The sequence below is a fragment of the Spea bombifrons genome, chromosome 5, assembly GCF_027358695.1.
Source record: "Spea bombifrons isolate aSpeBom1 chromosome 5, aSpeBom1.2.pri, whole genome shotgun sequence".
NCBI lineage: Eukaryota > Metazoa > Chordata > Amphibia > Anura > Pelobatidae > Spea > Spea bombifrons.
This window is the reverse complement of record NC_071091.1, coordinates 18861043-18881857: the sequence shown is the minus strand read 5'-3', so window position 1 is coordinate 18881857 and position 20815 is coordinate 18861043. Positions and strand designations below refer to the sequence as shown.

Sequence of the window (20815 nt, the reverse complement as noted above, 5' to 3'; positions counted from 1 at the left end):
TAGTAAAATGTTTACAAACATAAATTGGCCCTAGAACATTTTCCCCGTTTACTTATTAATGTCAAAAACAATATGGCAAAAGAAATCTGTAATCTCTATAAACCTTTTAACATGACTGAACCTGAGTAAATCTAATACAGTATAACAAGAACAGCAAATGTATATATAACATGTTTTAACATCTGTTATGCAGCCAGGCAACAAGCTGAATATATCAGTGTCATTATGTGACGTTAATTAGTATTTTAGTTGACAACAATATGTTAACGGAACCTTTTAGCCATCACGTGGCCATATCAACTATCACATCATCTATCTTGCACTGTCGCTTCTCCTTCTAAACTGAAGGAATCACAGATACTGATTCAATTAATTGGTCAGGGATATCTGTAACATTTTCCTGAAGGCAGGGATCAATGTTTGTGTTCCTGTAAAGAAATCACAAAATACTAACATTTAATTGGTGACCTGAAGTAATACTCTAGTTTTTGAGGCATTTTTAAGCAATGTTTTATTGTTTAATGAATGTTATTGCAAATGTATTTTATCCTCCAGTTATACTTCTTTCTAGCTATGTTAAAAGAGGATCCGTCATCTTCCCTTCATCCTACATTTTACAGTTCAGTAAACGTTTACATACTGTTTACAGATTACAAATGAAATAGAGAACCACCTTATACTCAAGGAGCTTTTTGAATTTCTGTTCTCAAGTTTTGCATGATTATTCCTCCCCGCTGTTATTTCTCCTTTTTTTTAAGTTACTGTCCTTGGGATTGGGCTGCCTAGTTCAGGCAACCTTTGTAAGGTCGTCAAGGAGAAGGTGGAAGGGACTTTGGGAAACTCATATGCCACATCTAACAAATCTATAAGTAACTATAAGTAGTTTTAATAAATTACTTCAATTTACAGGAAAAATTAAGATTACTCATCATTTTACAGATGAATCAGATATAATTCTCACTTGAGTTACAAAAGTGGCGCAAGTAGAACGATAGCCCCAAGAGTGAAAAAAGACATTTGTACATGAGATATAAATAATAAATCATAATAATTTAATGGCCATGTAGTTTTATTTAAATTAGATACAATATTTGCAATTGTATTCTCTCCCAGGAGAAGAAGTTGACAGACAGCTATGCAGAGATGCCATCTATCCAATTCCTATTGTTTGTGAGGTTCCGTGCCCGAAGGATTGTGTTCTCAGTACGTGGTCTGAATGGTCCTCCTGCTCACACACCTGTTCAGGAAAGACAACAGAAGGACGACAAACTCGAGCACGCTCTATCCTTGCTTATACTGGTGACGGTAAGTCCACAAATTCTGTTAGACGGAATTGCCAAAATGCGGTGCTTGTTGTTTTTTTTCTCGTACCTTATACCTAATGCTGAACATGAACATTAAATTCTTCCGGATCAGTAAACTTACATTTGTTTCACATCTTCTTCATTAGAGAAAAATTGGAAGTAAAGTAGACCAGCGTCTTAAAGCATAAACATATATGCTAGAAATCAGAATTTGTTGAAGATTAGGCATGGAATTAGTTTTCAGGCAGAATTTTTTTTTCTAAGATTAATTATCTAAACTATTATTTCAATAGTTATATAAAAAAAATAACATAAGAGCAATAGGTAACATACCTCAATAAAATATGTGCATGATAGGAAACAGTGGATGTCAAATTGGCATTTTATTGGCACAGCAACTCAGATTTTGTGGTGAACACGATAATTAGTGAGCCGTTATAACGAGACAAAGCAACCACCATTCAATTTAATTAACCAGGGCAGAGAAGTCGATTGGAGTAATTTCAAAAATGGTTACAGAATAAGGCTGATAACTTGTAGGGCTCTGGCATGGCACATAGAATTGTTATAATCTGGAGCGGGCTAAAGTAGAGCAAATCTCTGTATCGAAAAATAATGGAGATGCATTTACAAGAGCTACAGTTACAAAATATTGTATAATATATAAGTGAAAAGCAGATTTATTCTAGTCACGTTCCACAAAAGAAGAAACAAAAGAACATTCAGAGGGCACAAGCCGTAGAACGTCCTTACAGGAGGTAAATTTAAATTCAGAATGGACTGACAAGCCACCAGACTTGGAACATGAAAGCAATCCAAGCTGACAGACTGGCTCTCTCCAATGCTTCAAGGTGAAGCAAATTTGTATTCTAAGAAGACAAAGTCCCTTTATAATTGCAGACCTTAAATCTAACGTTCTAACAAGCAGCGCATTTAGCTGAGGCTCAATTGGTCAGATGGATTTTTTTAAAAGCTGATCAGTCATAAAATAGAAAAAAGAACACTTAATTAATTAGATAAACAGGTGAACTGCAGTAGTTGGTGAAAAATCAGCAGCTACACATCTGTAAAATAGCTGCTGCTATATTATACAGTCTTATTATGAGACTGTTATGATTATTTTATGGTAGATCAGTTTTAGTTTAAACCTTAAAAATATTCTATAGGCCGGTATATTAAAAATCACTTTTAGAGAACCATCCTGGTTTATTTATGTTCCCCTTGGAGTATAATTTGGTTTCAGGACCATTGCTCCAGATAACTCTGTATGTTCCATATTGAACATCAAGAGCCTAATTCTGTTAGGAGCACAAAAACAAGATATTTACTTCAATTCATCTTTTAAATCTGCTTACACAGCAATTGCTGTAGCAGTACGACACGTGTTACAACGAAATTGCCCCTAAGGTCTGCATCTAAACCACTACCATGTAAGACTGCTACATTTATTGCATGGATCTTAGGCAAGTAAGTATTCTAAATTGGTGAAACCTCACCTCGCAGGCAGTTCTATTTTATAACCTTTGACGTGGTCTATTTAATCGAGAAGTGATATTTTTCTCATAGAAATCGTTGACCTATGAAGGCTAAAACAAACTAACAGTAAAGTATGTCTTAAAGTCAAGGAGCGTCTTTTACGGCTGATATCATTGAATTGAACTTAATTTGTGAATTCTCTTAACTTAGCGGATGCACAGAGTTTTGCTTTGATCTATTATGCTCACGGTGGAATCAGTTGTTATGGTATTCACTCACTAAACTTGAGTTTGTACTATTTCTGCCCTGGAAGCTGAATTGGTTAATGATGAGTATATAGTTAGCGGCCAATCTACATTTTCATGGAAAGTCTGAATTTAACATTTTCTTTGGCTCATTGAGTCAAGCCAAAGGACCGCTAATTCCGACCCACTCTGGCAATGTAATTGGAAAAAATGCTGAGAAAAACAAAAATCAACAAGAAGGCTGAGCTAATCTATGTGTATTAGAAAATAGCTTATGTATTTACTAAAATGTTGCCAATATCAGTATAGAATATCATTCTGTTTAACAAAATGAATCGAAAATATTTCTAGCATGAATCGTGCCAACAAGAGATAGAGAAACTACATTTGTTGGTAATGATGTTTTCAAAAGGAGTGCCTGATAGAGCTTCCCACTTACACTTTGCAGTTACATTTGCAAGTAATTTATCAGCTACTGCCCAAAGCCCTGGGTACTGACCATTAGACGCAGCCCTGGGTACTGACCATTAGACGCAGCCCTGGGTACTGACCATTAGACACAGCCCTGGGTACTGACCATTAGACACAGCCCTGGGTACTGACCATTAGAATTTCTTTTATTGTGATTTTAGTTTCATTTCAGATTTGTATATGTGTACATAAATCAAAATATAAAATAAACTGGATTTTCCATCCAAATGTACTATTGGCGGTACTCCACAAAATTAAAAGCGTACAATTCTAACATGTAAGATAATAAGGTCCTTTCACATGTGCATTGGTAGAAAAAATAGATTTTCTTTTAAATAGATTGCTGCATATTTATTCTGTATCTTCCAGTGATCCTAAATTGATAATGACAATTATAATTACAATACCATTACCTTCGGGCTACATGGATGACATTACTTTACTTAAAAAAGGTCAATACTCTGGAGCAAACATTTAAAGTCAGGGGGTATTTTATGACATTTACAAGGATTTATATCTACATTATAGTCCAGCTAATGTTACAAAGGTTCCTTCTGCTGCTGGCTTGATGCCTATTGTATAAGTGATACTTATAATTTAAACAACTATTTCTCATGGTTTGGTATTCTGTTTATTTGGTTTCACGATGTAAAAGTACAAAAACAAAAGTGAGAGAAACTGTCCTGTAGATGAAAATAGTATTTTCTGGAGTCAACAGTCAAAAGTTTATTAATTTGGAGATTAAAACAGTAATTGTTGGTGAGTTGAACAATTTTAAAGAACATTACAAATTGGGATACGGAAGCACCACAATGTTCATACAAAGTTACACCTGTTTGGAAAAGCTGGCCCTAAATAACTTGGATTCTTAAGTTTTGTAGAGTTTCTCAGCTAGTAAGGACTAAATCAAGGGCTTATGAGGTCCAATATGAAGTGATAGTCCATGATGGATATTCTTTTTTAGACTGTAGTACAGGATAGTCACTAAAAGAGACACTTGTAGCCTTTTATGGCATTTTAACACGCTAACTTCACTGTGTATTGTAAAGGGTTCTCAATGAACACATATGACCCTGGTTTAAAAGCATTTATTTTTACATTTCTGATGAAGTCATAAAAATCGTATCTATTTTACTTTCTGTAAACAAGAGAGACTAGGTTGAGCCTTTTGTCTGTATATGACAAAGTGATTGAATCACCCTGTGCCTTCTTGACATCTATGTAATCATTACACAGTAAGGTCATAAAATAAAATCATCATGAGACTGATTGGGCTCCATAAACCACTGTTTTTATAAGTCTACCTTCATTTTTGGGGGTTATCATACCTGGAAACTTCCCAAGGTTGACCACATGGAGCACACCATATCCTGCTAGTTATAAAAGGCAGCAAGGAGGTGTGGCCAAGTCAGTGTACCAAGAATTAGAACAGAGACACGAATACAAGTTAACAAACTTTTTTTGGTAAATAAATATAAGGCAAGTAAATAATAAGCCAAATCAGAATCCAAAAACATAAGACGAGCCAAGGTCAGGAACTGGAACAGGTAGTCATACACGCCAAGACCAGGAATGGAGAGGTACTCATAGTCAGGAACAGGCCGGGTCATTCACTGGAAGCATTGCAGATAGGGCCGACCCTGACAAAGAATCTTCGTATTCGTTTACTAATCTCCTTGTTCCCTTCCCCATCTAGCCTACCTTATCTATGCAGCATCACAGGGGTTAACGGGAGCGGAAATCCATAGGTTCGCCGTCAGGAGTTAAAGGGCCGTGCGAGCGACTCTATTGGTAGCCTGCAGGGGCCTCCTCTGGCATCAACCAATAGAGTTGCTCGTATGGACCTTTAAAATCCTGCTGCGTAGTGCGTACTATGGTAATCCCGAATTAACCCCTTCTACAAAAAACGGCAAAAACTGAAGACGAAGAATGTACACGAATATTCGCCTGAACCGAACACAGGAAGACGAACACTAAGTGTCGGCCGGCGCCCAAGTCTACTAAAAACCTATTCTGAAAAATTCTACGTTTCTGTCTGATTTGACCTTGAAAAGGGAAAATTGCTGTTGTGTCCCAATTTAAGTTATATTACATGAACTGTAGCTCTCTTTGTTCATATCCACAAAGGTTTTTTCCCCATTTTTATTCTCTCACATTAAATTAATTTATAAGGAATTGTCTGCGCCTGGAGACTATTGAACCGAGAAAAAAGATGATTCTTAAGAAATAACTTTTGTCCCTGAAGCTCCAGTCAGCTTGCAGAACCATCTATCTCTCTTGACATTCCTGATTTGGGAAAATAAATAATTTAATCCTATGACAGTTTGCCAAAGGATTTTATTCTTTTTATAGTGTGTAGTATTGCTACAGATATTTTTTTTCCTGTGATGTTCACACCAGTAGAATATGATGACTTATTTTTCTTTTAACATCTATCTGTGAAAGAAACATAAAATATAATTAAATTTAGATGTTTTAGGTGTAATAATATAACCAGTGATTTAAACTGCTTAGGCTTAGTCATCTTTACTAAATCTAGGTCACTAATGTCCATAATTCCTAACTGAGTAACATATATCCCAGTGGGAGAGATACATGAACAGCTTGAGATTTCTGAACGATAAAGGATATTTTTTGCATTTTGGTTATTTCCATGTAAGCCAACTCACACAGGGATTTATACAGCCCTGGGCTTCCCACTAGGTACACTACATAGCGGATATAATTTAGAGGATTTAGAGTAGGCTTGATTAAGCATTAATGTGTATGACTAATTTCAATAATTTCATTTTTGCGTATAGACATACCCAGGGCCATCTTTAATGCAGGACAAAGGTAGGAGCTGTTCGTTAGGTCCCCTACAAGAGCTGCCATAGTCCTGAGGTGAAGAACTGAGCAGCCGCCAGCACAGACCATACCTAATGCTTCCTCCTATGAGTTCTGCTGGAGGCCGGTGGTATGTAGACTGAGAGTAGGGGAGAGGTCTGTGCTGGTAGATGCACAGATCTTCAACTCCACTCAAGTATAATTGGGGGAGTTGTAAGGGACCTATGAGGGGAAGCTTGCCCTGGACCCATGTATCTTTAAAGATACCCTGGCCTTACCCTATCAATACTGTTTAAGTACAAATTAAGTTTCTCTTGGTACTTGAGCTTTGGTCTGGAAGTCCTTAAAACTATCACTACATACATTAACCATAACAGTGCTTTATTCCACAATTTCATCTTATTTCCTCTCATTTAAAGTATTTTACAGCAATTATATACATTTTACATTTTCTGTAGGATGCATATACATTTGTGTCACTGTTATTCTTATTTGCTTATTTTTATATACTGCATGTTACAGGAGGAGTCCCCTGCCCAGAGAGTAATACACTGCAAGAGATAAGAAGCTGCAATGAGCATCCTTGTACAGTGTATCACTGGCAGACAGGCCCTTGGGGCCAGTGCACAGAGGATGTCACAGTGTCAGGTTTTAACTCTACAAGCTGGAACGGTGAATCCACTTGTGCTCTTGGAATGCAGACAAGAAAAGTCATATGTGTTCGTGTCAACGTGGGACAGGTTGGACCTAAAAAGTAAATATAACGGAATTTGTTTTTAGGCTTTAATCTGCTTAAGAAGTACTATTTATGTGTATCCTGTTACATGTTTATCTTGAGTATTAAAAATTTTGTTATTTAGCAAATATCACTTGCAAGTAAACTAAAATCAAGTTAGTTGAACAAAATCATGTTACAACTTAAGAATATTTCCTAAAACCAGTTGTAGGTTTAACTAATTTATTACATAAAATCCATTACATGCAACCTTTCTAATGACCTGTATTTAACGATCCAGCACAAGAAAAAACAAACGAAAAATAAAAACATAATTGACACTTTATTTTCAATTCATATAGGCAATATTTAAATTTAAAAGGTTATCAGATTGGTATTGGAACTATGTAACTTACTGTTTCAAGGGGGTTATCCAGCTACCCTTTAAAGGCATTGACTGCTATGCTATAAAAAATCTAACCTTATAAGTGAAAAATTTAACTGAAGAAAAATCTTTCTGTGGGCTTGAATATGAAATCCTTTATATACTGTACATCTGTATATGAATAATTACTTATATGTAGAGAAGAAGAGCTAAATGTATATATCCAAAGCAGAGCAGCACACGCTTCCATTATTTGACTTAATTTGGAACCTTGGGCTGACAGTTGCCCAGTTGTCCAGAGGTCCAAAGATAATCTCCCTATGACTTGTTATAATACCCAAGCAGCCTTAGCGGTAGATGCTGTAAAATGGAAATGGCAACTTTATTTTCTTAAATATATAGTTATAGATATATCAGAAAATTGCCAGCACGTTCATCAGTACAACAGCTGGCTGGACTCTAAACATTTTATGAAGGTAATTATGCTGAACCAATTCTGGGATATAATTTTCTTTTAAGATATTTGAAATTGGATGTGCTGGTTTTCACAGCAGGAACTCAGCACAAAATGATGAGTACAAACCAGGAGAAATTGCTTTCCCATTTAAAGCAGCCAAAACCATTTCAAATATCTACAGCTATGTAAAAGTATCAACTTCCTTTGAAAGGGTTATTTCATACACAAGAAGCTATGTGTCCTTACACAAACACTCAAATAATAGAAATGTTGACTTGTTCATAATGTTTTGTGAAGTGCTATGCATCATACACTTGAGACTTCCAAAAATGATTTCTTAACTTTGATATTGCACTGTTCATTTGTTTCATAATTATCCTATGTATTTATTTTTAACATTCCCTCGACATTTTAATACATATAAATAAATGCATCTTTCATTCCAAATTAATTAATATTGCATTCTTTAGATGTCCCGAAAGTCTACGACCAGAAACAATGAGACCATGTTTGCTTCCATGTCGAAAAGATTGCATTGTGACTCCATATAGTGACTGGACGCACTGCCCGACCTCCTGCCAAGAAGGTAAAACTACTGCTTACAATTATTCTACTTTTCACATTATTCTTTGTGTGTCAAATGCATGCACTGAAAAAAAAAATAATAAAAAAAAAAAATATATATATATATATATATATATATATATATATATATATATATATATATAATTATATTATCTTGCTTGTCAGTGAATGTCATATATGAGTTATTACAAGAATTCATACCTTTTACAAGTATTTTTGTCATTGTTCCACAGTATGATTATATTTCCATCCTGAATCATGTTATCTTTGATCCCTGACTGAACCTGTGACCTAGAAAATGCTTCCGCTGTAAAAAATCAACTCCACACAGTAGAGTGATCATGAGATGTAGGTCAGCGTTAACCCTGACTAAGCACTATGTGAAATAACTCAGGATCTCATAAAGCATTATTAAGCATACTACAGAGAAGTGAAGAATATACACAATATGACAAAACACCCATATATAACTTCTTCAAAAGGGCTATTTCATATGATAATTGGTTTTTTTTGTATGTATTCACTATTAATGAAATACACAAAGGGTTCTAAATCTCTCTATTTTCAAATGCAACTACTTAAACTATCAAGTCTGTCCTGCTTAAATAATCTTTATCTAAAAAAATATTTAAAAGGGAATGACTATTTATTTTTGTAAATATTTTTTGTAGAACTTTACATAGTCACTGTGTATTGCCTAACCAATGCTCTTTCATTATTGTTACTCATTAAACAAATGAATTATTCCTGTAATCTTTCTATATAACAACATATGTTCCTTGGTGTCCAAATAATATTTCCAGCACCTGTTCCCTCTCCTTAAAGACTCCAACTTAGGTCTTATTTAAGATGAAATTTACTAGTTATTGTATTCTGAAGGCATTCACACACCCAGAATATCTCACACCAACTCAGGAACCATACTCACAGTGCTTCCTCAGAAATTTTTATATTTGCCATTATAATCCTTATTAATTTATTTCATCAGTTTCCCAGCTCGGAAAAATATGACCAAAACTTACTGTAGGCCTCCCAATCTTCCACTTGGAGTAAGCTATGGGGTAAACTAGTGAAAGTTCCAACTCCATCTTCCGGTGCCTAATGCAATACTTTTATACTTATGCCTCTCAACCCTGTCAGGGTATGGGCCACCAACTATGGATCTCCAGAGTCCTCTGTCCTGGGCAATTATCTTTAGCTGGTTTCTAGGTGTATCCCATCTTTTTGGTGCCAGTCTCAAGGTCACTTTTCCAGGTATTTCTTGGACAGCCTCTTTTCCACTTGCCTTGAGGTTTCCACCTCAGTGCCTTTCGAGTGATGGGCAGACAACACATCTGCTCCTCTTCTAACTCTAACATCCTGCATGGATGTTGTGAACATCTTGCTAATAGAGACATGGTCTTTCTGGTTCTCTGATGTGCTGTTTGGCGATATCCGGGTACTCTTGTGGATCTGCTTGTGAGGAAAGATACTGCTGCTCCAATACATATATAATACCTGTATTTTATTTTTAGTCTGCTGTGACTATATTCAGTTTTGTGGTGAAGAAACCTCATTGACTGGTTTGCAGAAGTCTCTTTGTTGCTCCTATATCCTCATTTGGCAAGCCTTCCCTCCCCCCTGACAGGTCTATGTTTGGTATTTTTTACCCATCTCTCTCTTATCCCTAATCCTATGCATCTAAAATTAACTCACTCAGAACCACACCAGGAGTTTCTGTTCTCCAAAGCTAAACCAATGCCTTTCACAATCCCTGTGCTGTTTCACTACCTGTCTTTTAGGTAGTTTCCAGTGTCTGGTCTGGCGGATGGTCCTGTGGGATCTGGCACTAGAGCAGGAGGTAGCCCTCACATGGAGGACTTTTAAGAGCACTAGCCGAGGGGCTATAGTGCACGAAATCCTCATTGAGTGGGGCCCCTGCGGTGTTCCCGGTTTATTGCCCCACCGTGCTAGGAGAATTGCAGCTGGTGGTTGAGCTTTCATGCACTGTTACACTTACACCGAGGCCAATTTCTCATGGGATCTTGCTGAAGGTTTGCTAAAATTTGTGCTAAAAAAATGTCCATGAGTATTTTGATGCTAACGTTACAGTGTGTTTTCAGAAACAAAACAATGTGGCCTCTTCGAACCCTAACTCTGTGTTTTGTCTTTATTGGGTTATGGGTGGGTAGCTTATGGTAGGTCCACCTGATTGGATGGTGCCCGAGTCATGTGTACACTTTCAGACTGATTAAAATAAAAGAAGCCACAGTGCTGTGAAATCAACTGTAGGGTATGCATTATCAACCTTCCAAATTAAATCTTTTCTTTTATATCTTGAAGACTTATCAACTAAGTCTTTAATATTTTTTTTAACATAAAAGAAACATTTTTATTTTCAATTTATATGCTTTCATTCAAACACCTTTTATCTTTTTGTCATCCTAGCATTTTATTCCTCTTACACAGGCAAGCCCCACTACAGGCATCAAAGCATTTAGCTATGTTCATAAATGGCATTTACATTATGATGAATTTTAATTCTAATAGAACTAAAACAAAAAAAAACCCTAACCCATTGGCAATATAAGTTAATTGTATTTCTGATTATTTTTCTCTCTTTTCATCTTGACTGCAAGAGAAAGGGGAATGATATAGGATCAGCACTCTGTTTAATTAATTTCTTTACCCTTTGCACTGATCTCCATGTGGAAGCGTTAATTTGTTTGCATATTTTATCAAAAATCATTAAGGTTCAGATCCAGAATACTGTGCTGGTAGTGGTTACTTTGAAATATGTGAAACTGTATTGATGCATGCGTCTAGCATAGTTTAATATAATATTGGAATGGTTCTGGTGGTATTTGTTTAACATGTATCCTGAATAGCTCATGTGAGTTATTGTGACCAGCAGAACACAAGCATATATTAAAAAATATTTAATTAATAGCTGTTGAATGCTCTGGCCATGGGCAGTCTTCTGTACATATGGTGTGCTACCCTTATCGAATCTGAAATATTAATGCTGATTTAGTGTGTACATAGTGTAAGTACAGTGTGAATATGACAAATGTTTGAAATTCTAAGATTTTGGAACTCTCAGAACTCCAACATGTAGAGTGAGAGGGTTGTGGTTTTGGCTGCTTAATAATTAATTAGAAAAAAAAATACAATTATTTTTAAAGTTATATTTTTTGCGGTGAAGGAGGACAACCAATGTGAAAGGTTATGAGCGTTATGAGCAAAATCTGGTATCTGATAAGAAGCAACCAAACAACCGGATACTATAATCTTCTTATTCTCAATCCAATTCAGCTCCATTTTTTTTATTCTCTAACAATCAATACGGCAATATAATTTTGTTTATTTGTGAAACAGTGTACTACGTGTGCAAACATCCATATCCCTTTCCCCATATGTATTGCTTAGCACAGGGTTGGTTTGGCTCGGCTCAACAGCAGGAGATCATCATTGACTGCAATTTGAAAATGTAAGATGGAAAAACAGAGGTGTCAGATTCATCAACAGAGATAAAATGTGTCACTGTTTTTTCTAAATCTTTTTTCTATCATAGTCTATCGAAAACCAGTCATTAAATTATGAAAGGTGAGATTTTCTCCAGATATTGGGTACAAAAATGATCTGATGATATCTACTTTTCAATATCCTTATAACTTTCAAAGTGTTTATATGGTCGTTTTACCAATCACCTTCCGGAGAAAGGATTTATTTATAGTAATCAGCCCATGTTTTCTGCTTTAGGTGAGGCTGCCATTAAAAAACAGACTCGACATCGGGTTATTATTCAGCTTCCTTCATATGGTGGCCGGGACTGTCCTGACACATTGTATGAAGAGAATGATTGTGAAGCCCCAGCTATCTGTCACACTTACAGGTGAGAAAATTCACTTAGCGGAGTTGTACCATTTGCACGCAACTACTTTCAGTCATTAAATTTGATCTTGTCATAGCAAGATGATGGATTCTACGTTTCAGCTTCTGAGCTGACAGCCTTTGTAATTGTATTGTATTTCCTCAGACATTAAATTACCTGTAATGAATTTATTATTGCATCACACATTTTGAGTCATCTGAAGTTATATATATTTAGTTACACTTGTACCAGGTCATCTACCTTTCTGTGTCATATTAGCCATCTCCTGTTTTGTTTTTTCTTTTATAATTGGGTCTAGGGCCCGTTCACATATAATGATATACAACAATAACATACATTCCTGTCATTATATAGGTTATTGCATGACAAATATAAATGGGCAATTGCACTGAATTCATAGGAAAGCTAAAACTTAGCAACTACAAATAGCATGCAGGAGACCGTATCATTTACCATACAAATCCAAATTCTCTTGGAATTTCTGACTAGTAGCCAAGTTCATTAGATCGTAGTTTAGAGGCAATTTTTATGTGGCATGCATACGAATATAAAATATACGTTGACAGGAGGTGACAGACTCTAAAAGAAAGAAACTCTGCATTAATTGGCCTGTTATAGCAGGTCTCGTTACATAGAATCTGCAATGGATTTCATTGTGTGCAAATTGTTTAAGAGGAAAGAGAAAAATAAAAGATGACTCTATAAGTGACAGGTCGTTTTCCTAACATATTTTTTTTCTTTTTTTCTGTGATTCTTTGCGCACTCAAATGAAAAGTAATTGGAACACAGTCATTAAATAAATCCTCCCGATCTTTTTTTTATATAGTGGAGTAAAGTCCTGCTATTAAATTGTTTGTATCTATTATTCTGGAAGAAACATGTAAATCATGTAGTAGAACCCCACTTTAGCTGTCACAGACTGGAATAACTTTCCTATTTTTTTATTATAAATAGAATCCCTCAAAATAGTGTGTCTTTGGAGACCCAAAATTGTCTCCAATAAAAGGATGGACCTATCCTGTGTCAGAAATGCTAATTATGGTATCATGTAGGTACTATAACACGGCATGAAAAACAGACACCTCGGAAAGGCACTAGCTACACTCAGTCCTGGGGGCAAGTCCAACCAAGTGGCCCATTGATAAAGCAACACAAAATATATTTGGTAGACCATACACTAAATGTGCATTATACAGTCCTGTTTGAAACACTTACATAAAGGAAATACACAGAAACCCCCCAAAAAGAAGTGCAGTGCATCATGTAAATTACCCTTTTTTTATTGTAGATACCCTGGTGGCTATATGCGGAATTACAAGTAAAACACACAAAAAACCTATGGTTAAAAAAAACAAAACTAAAATCATATGAGTAAAAATTGGGAATTCCCCCTTTCCAGCGCTCTTTTAAAACACCTCTACAGATTTTCTGTACCCTTCCCCCTGTCTCTTTTCACAAAAAATGAAAACCTCAATAAACATTGATTTACCCTAAAACTCCTCTACAGGCAGTTGTACTGTAAAAATACTAAGCATATTGAAAAAACAGCCACAGCACTTTAGTTGCATAGCAAGTGATATATTCATTTGTGTAATTTGAAGAAAAGATCTCTGGGGACTAGGGCCTATTTTATCATTATGTTCTATAACTTTAGGTGTGCTTCCCCTATATAGGCAACTATCTTGCTTATATTAATATATTAATACATTTTTGTGTTTATTAACCTTTTCTGTGTTGAACCAGATCAGCCTTTTTAATACCAGAGCCTCTTTAGCCTACAAAATATTAAAAAAAACAAAATCTTAGGAATCATCAGTATTACTATCCCTGGTGATTAACTATAATGAAAAGAGTTCAAAGGTCCATATGCTAGCATTAGACATAGAATCAAGATTTCCCTGGGACACCTCCGGGAAATAAAAATAAACATCTGCTGTCAATATGATGACATGGTAGGGTCTCCGTAATACATGCTGAGGGCAGATTTCTTTTGTTATTGTAGTGCAGTAAAATGTCAATATGGCACCCCATAGTTTTCAGATTTACAAACAAATATGATTTCTAAATTCGAATGATTATCATTAACTGTTATTCTTTAAAAAATACACAAACCCATCCATCTACCTAGTCCAATAAAAAAACATAATGTATGTATGTTACGGATAGCATTTAATAATGATTTGGGCAGTATGTATATGAATAAGGTATTGAATTGTCATGTTATCGAGTACAGGTGGAAGACACATAAATGGAGAAGATGCCAAATGGTACCGTGGTATGTCCGCCAGGACAGTCCTGGAGCTTATGAGACTTGTGGCCCAGGACTACAAGCCAGAGGTGAGACATTCTGCAATTATATATCCTATGCGTTATTACTAAATGAAAAAAAAAGATAAACTAATATTAATGTACTCTCCTATGCTTTTCAACACTCGCATGACCATAGTTACATTCCAGTTGCCCCAGGCACAAACAGTGTTAAAGCCCTCTCCCTTTTTGGCTGTTCTGGTGCTTCTACATACTTGGTTCTCTTCTAGTTCAGGGCAGCATGGATTGGGGGTAGAGGATAGGATGCAGCTGTCACTTCACTATTTTTTATACAGCACTGATTAAAGTATCTGATGTAAAATAGATTTGTAACTGTTGTTTCTGTTTCATAATTTGATTTGCCACCTGTCTTAAGCATCATTCTGCTGTACAATTATGTATCACAATTCATTTGCAATTATGATTTAATTTAAGATGTTATGTGAAAATTAAAATTAAACAAAAAAATCATTTTTATTCAATCGATTGTATATAATGTACCCAGGTGTCAGAAAATGTATCGATAAACATATTTATCAGTGGTGGTTTGTAGTTCTGCAATATTTTTAGCAGCTTGAGATGATAGTTGATATATAATCAATCTTCAGGTTAAGCATATTAAGACTAATACTGTTTTGAAGAACTTGACTGCATTCTGGTTGATCTTACATGATGGTCCACATGACTGCTGAGTTTACCCAAGCTGAAAACCCTTTGACTTTAGTGTAGACCAACTCTACAGCCCAGCTCTTAAGCAACTCGCTACAGCTGAGTTTGCATTATGTTCATATCAGCCTAATGACTTGAATTTGGAGATGAGCATTGCAGCCTCATATTCTGTAACGCCATGTCAAGTATATTACTTGTCAGTAGGGCTGAATGGGATATCCAACTGTCCCTACTGACCCTTTAATCCTTTTATTTTACTTAGCAATTACATGTCGCAGGCAAGATGGAGTTCAAGCAGATGTGACAGATTGCCTCAAACATGCTGGTCCATTTCCAGCTTTAACCCAACACTGTCAGATACCATGCCAGGATGATTGTCAATTTACCAGCTGGTCGAAATTCTCACCATGTAATGGGGATTGTGGAGCAGTCAGGACAAGAAAGCGCTCACTTCTTGGTATGTTTAAAAATGTTAACCAAACTTCCAAACCATTTCTCTCACCAGTCCATCACACTAAATATACTAAGCAGGAGAACCCACAGCGTATCTGTACATAAAACAATACTGATGATTTATACTATTGCAATGTGTTTGTAGATCTATAGATTATGTACAATTCTGTAATATTATTCCTTGAAAATATAGTTTATAAAAACCATAAAATGCTACATTGCAATCACATTTTTATGCCCAAAATGTAACTGACCCCTTTGTTTTGACAGATGAATCTAGATAATGTAGCCTTATTACAAGAAAAAGTGAAAGTTAACAATAACATGCACTCACATTTAGTCGTATGAAGATGAAGAAGAGGACACTGCTCTTAGGAGCTTACAATCTATTATAAGATTAAAGGGAATGAGACAGAAAGTGACTTTATTATTTACTTTTGCCTGTTATGGTAAATTTATAATAAAATGTAAAACAAAGGAATGACAAACACTAAAATGAACTATTTTCTTATTGGTGTCTTCCCTTTTTATATGTAATATAATAAACAGGATATTGAATAATATTATCTGTTATGATAAAAGAGCGAGAAGACATTTCTTAAATATTATACTTCATATTCGGGTATGAAGATAACATAATATGAAAAATATTTGCATCAGTAAGGTTAAATTAAAACACTCACTTTTTAAATAAATCATACGTTTTGTTAATATTGATTTTTTAATTTAAAAAAAATGTAAAGCTTTTTTTGTCTCTCTCATAGGTACATTAAAAAATAAATCTAAAAGAAAATGTGTAGCCTTTGGGGTTATCAAAATGTTGTAAAATCTGATTTAAATGTGTTTATTGTGGTATGAGGGACCGAAGAATAATATTTCAGACACTTTTTTAATGCTATTCTTTGGCTCTGTGTCATTACGGAGGATTTTTCAAATCTTATTGTAAGTCATTTTTTGAACATCTCATAAATAACTTTGCAGTGAGACATGGCTTTATAAAATGTAAGAAATGACTTCAGATTAAGTGTCAGCTTTAATATTAATCTTATTTTGCATTTCTTTTGCATCCCTTTCATGCTGAGAACCCAGTCTCTGTAAATGGGCAGCCGCAGTATGTGCTAAGTGATTTTTCTTCATGTGCCATCTCCTGTGCCAGAATCCATATCTTGGAGCGTTCTGTTCAATTGTGATAAAATAACACGTTTAGTAATCCATGCTGGAAATGTCTTAGCGTAATACAGTCTTCAAGAGATATCTGTGAAATATGCTTTGTGTTCTTTCTTTATATTATTCAAATGAACTTTTTTTTAAAAAAATATTCAGGGAAGAGTAAGAAAAAGGACAAGTGCAAAAACTCCCAGCTGTATCCATTGATTGAGACACAGTTCTGTCCATGTGACAAATACAGTGCTCAGCCTGTGGGTAATTGGTCGGATTGCATTTTGCCAGAAGGAAAAGTGGAGGTGTTATTGGGAATGAAGGTTCAAGGAGACATCAAGGAATGTGGTCAAGGATATCGCTACCAGGCCATGGCATGTTATGATCAAAACAACAGACTTGTAGAGACCTCAAGATGCAATAGTCATGGTAAGCAAATATTGTTTTTACTCTCTTAAACTGTAATGATTTGCTGGTAGTGTAAGCAACTAGCTCAGTTGTGATAACCTATAAAGTGTCTTGATCCTTGGTAATAAGTCTTGATAATTTCTGATATTCTTTAATACTATTGGCTCGGTCGCCCTAATTTTTAGAGCAGGAAAAAAAAGACATAGGAGTCCCATCTGTAATGCAGGTGATTCAAAATATTATATGTTAATTAAGATGTCCAAGACTTTAAACCTTTATTTATCTATTATAATGAAAAGGATACATTATAGTGACATAACTTTATGAGGATTCTAGGGTGCCCCCCACATCCTGAGATTCTAAAAAAATTCTAAGAGAGATGATCTTTATAGGATTATTCTTAAAATCATCTTCACGTGTGTTCTGTAAGGAGATCAAATTTCAAACATTTCTTGGAAAAAAAAATCAATATGCATCATTATAAATGCCCAGAAGAAAACAGCCTGTTCCCGTATGTGGTTTTTCTTTTCCAAGCCGATGACCATTTTCCTATTATGTTCACTTTAAGTGATAATTCTCATCATTTTTTGGTGGCCGTTTCTCCCTATGGGGTATATCTGTTAACATTATCTGCTGCTGATGCAGTAACAAAACCGGGGAACGTTTATGTAAAGACTACTAGGTAGTTGCTATGCAAGTATCCCACCTTAAATAACACAAACCTCAGTGTTTACTAAAATGCAATGGTGGTGGAGGTTATATTGGTATTGGTAAGTTTGTCGGGGGTTAACCGTAAACCCGCATACCAAATAAACCTTGAGTAAAAAAGTAGTAACAAAAGGAAAAAACAGTCAATGCTGGACAATAACTATATTTAGAGGCATTAACGCTTTATTGTGTATTAATAACATTAGCTAATATGTTAGCACATATCTAGCCAATGACAAACCGTATGATCATTAACTATCACTTTACACTGTAGCTAATTAATGAAAATAGTTTCCTCAGCTAATTACACATTTAATTGCACATTTATCCAGACATGTTATAGAGCTATTATAGCTAATAACCAATGTTTATAAATGATTGTTATTATTCAAGTGTTAGTGTAAGGCAAATCTATATTATCAGCTAGTTTTATAAGAGATTGAGACCAATATATAAATAAAGGTATGTGGTTTTGTAGTATTACAAAATAAGATGTTTCCAATTACAAATACAACTTTCATTGTAAGATTACCTAATTAATTTAAGTTTTAATAAAGTGAACACATACATCATTCCATGAATAAGCTTTGTAAGCTTCCCTTATCTCAGCAGAATAGTCAAGAATATATAGGTGCCAGTAGTGGCATATTCTAGCCACTAGATGACTAGGCTTAGGCCACAGGGGGGTGACATCCTTACTAGGAGCCAATCACCCACCCTGATGCACATCAGATCTTAATAGGCCTGTTAGGATCTCCCTTTAAACAAGCCCATTTAGACTGTTGACTTCCCTGCGGACCTCCGTAGTATCTTTTCTGCATGAACCAAAGTGGAATACTGGCATATGACACCTTGTTCCAGAACTCTGCACAAAGAATACTGGAGAAACGAGGACCTTCTCAACATTCTAGGTCTGAGGGCTAGACCTAGGGCAACAACCCTGTAAACTCATCACAAGGTGGCAGATATCTCAGGGTTGAGCCCTTGGTCACTGCTTGCAGGATATTTTGATCTAGCTTTTGTAGCATTTACGTGAAAGACTACCCCATCTCATCCCTGCCCCTTCTTGTGGATGTTTCTCCTATACTATACATTATTGACCAAGGGAACTCTCTAAACCATTGATCTGTGTGTGTTGCTTAACCAACCCCCCTCCTGACTGGTTCCACCCATTCCTTGGCTGTTCATAATGCCTGTTGCCTACTCTACTCCTACCTGATGCAGTTTCTTTAAAGAATAAAGAAAAGGTTGGTAACCAAGTTGGCCAGCTAACCAGATGTTCAACTAGACAACATTATACATTAACATAAAGAAATAGTTTATATATGTAAAAAAAACACTACAATATGTACAAAAACTACTGTCAATTCTTATTTAAAATTAATGTGATAGTTTACGCTACCAAAAAAAATTTGCAGAATAATCCTGGCCTACATAAAGTTCAAAGTTATGGGTTTCCAATTAATAATAATGTTTGCATCTGTGTAAATGTAATACTTTATCCTGCAATAAAAATCAAAATTAAAAATTAAATTGAAAAACAGGAGTTTCTGTATATATTCAATTCTTGTTTTATAATGGTACAAATTTACAATATAATATTTAGTATATATGATACCCAAAATTCTACTGAGATAATTAGTTAAAAAATATAATTTCTCTATCTATTTATCTGTCAACTTTTCACAACAAACACAGATATATTATCAAATATGTAAGAAATGAAAACATTTGTGTTTTGGACAATTCCTAGAAAATGTGAAGCTCTAATCATCTCGTTACCAGCATTCGACTTTACCCAATTGTTTCTACTCACCAGCAGAGGAGTACCAATATCTCAAGAGAGAAGCCATTACGTTTTTATTATTTCACATAACATGTTCTATGTTTAGAATAGATACCCAGGTGTCTCCAAATACCAGCCTCTGTCAAATTATGAGGCCTGTTTTATTGTGTCGACCTTTTCTGTTGACTTTAATGTCTCAGCTGTAACTTTCATCTGTTTAATTTATGTACAGCAGGAGCCTTTCATTTATAGTTTCATAAATTATTTATATGAAAATACCGTAGATACGCCAAATCTTTATTATATCTTATAGAAGGCATCATAACAAGTTTTGTATATATTGTATAGTAATTTACTCAATTCATTTTTTAAATATGCATACAATATCAGAATTATTGGTGAATAGTTTTGTTTTCTTTAACTAAAATGTATTTTTTTTAAATCCAGTGGTATAATTTTCATGGTTTTATGTAGGTCCTCATTAATTGCCTAACATTTTTTCTTATTAGGTTATATAGAGGAAGCATGTATTATTCCATGCCCATCTGACTGTAAATTAAGCGAGTGGTCCAATTGGTCCCGATGTAGTAAATCCTGTGGGAGCGGTGTCAAAGTTCGTTCCAAATGGCTCCGGGAGAAGCCTTATAATGGTGGAAGACCATGCCCAAAACTGGATCATGTAAATCAGGTAAATGGCCTTTGATGTTTATATTAAGGGATATTTAGTTAGCTTTCTGAGAATATGGAGAATTTATTAGGTTATTATTATTGCCATCAAAGTCTCCATAAACAGGGGTTTATATATTAAAGCCTGGGGTGGCCTGATTATGACAACATGCCTAATGCAGCCATCTAGGCGGCTATAGGTAGGCTTTTACAGAATCTGTGTCTGCACTCCCTAGGTAAAGCTTCTAGGATAAATTCACATTTTTTTTCAACAGACACTCAAGGTTCAGTCCTTATTATAGGTATGTGCCGAATATTTACT

At 35.2% G+C, this 20815-nt stretch overlaps 1 protein-coding gene across 1 annotated transcript in view; it reads left to right on the top strand.

Annotated features, from left to right (window-relative positions):
• The window catches only part of THSD7A (thrombospondin type 1 domain containing 7A), a 97077-nt gene that overhangs the window by 63406 nt on the left and 12856 nt on the right, over positions 1-20815 (top strand). The window contains exons 8-15 of the mRNA XM_053468186.1: positions 1114-1305; positions 6845-7076; positions 8350-8465; positions 12206-12338; positions 14572-14675; positions 15577-15771; positions 17091-17354; positions 20337-20515. Of these exons, the coding sequence (XP_053324161.1) occupies positions 1114-1305; positions 6845-7076; positions 8350-8465; positions 12206-12338; positions 14572-14675; positions 15577-15771; positions 17091-17354; positions 20337-20515 (1415 nt within the window). The remainder of the gene's footprint in view (positions 1-1113; positions 1306-6844; positions 7077-8349; positions 8466-12205; positions 12339-14571; positions 14676-15576; positions 15772-17090; positions 17355-20336; positions 20516-20815) is intronic.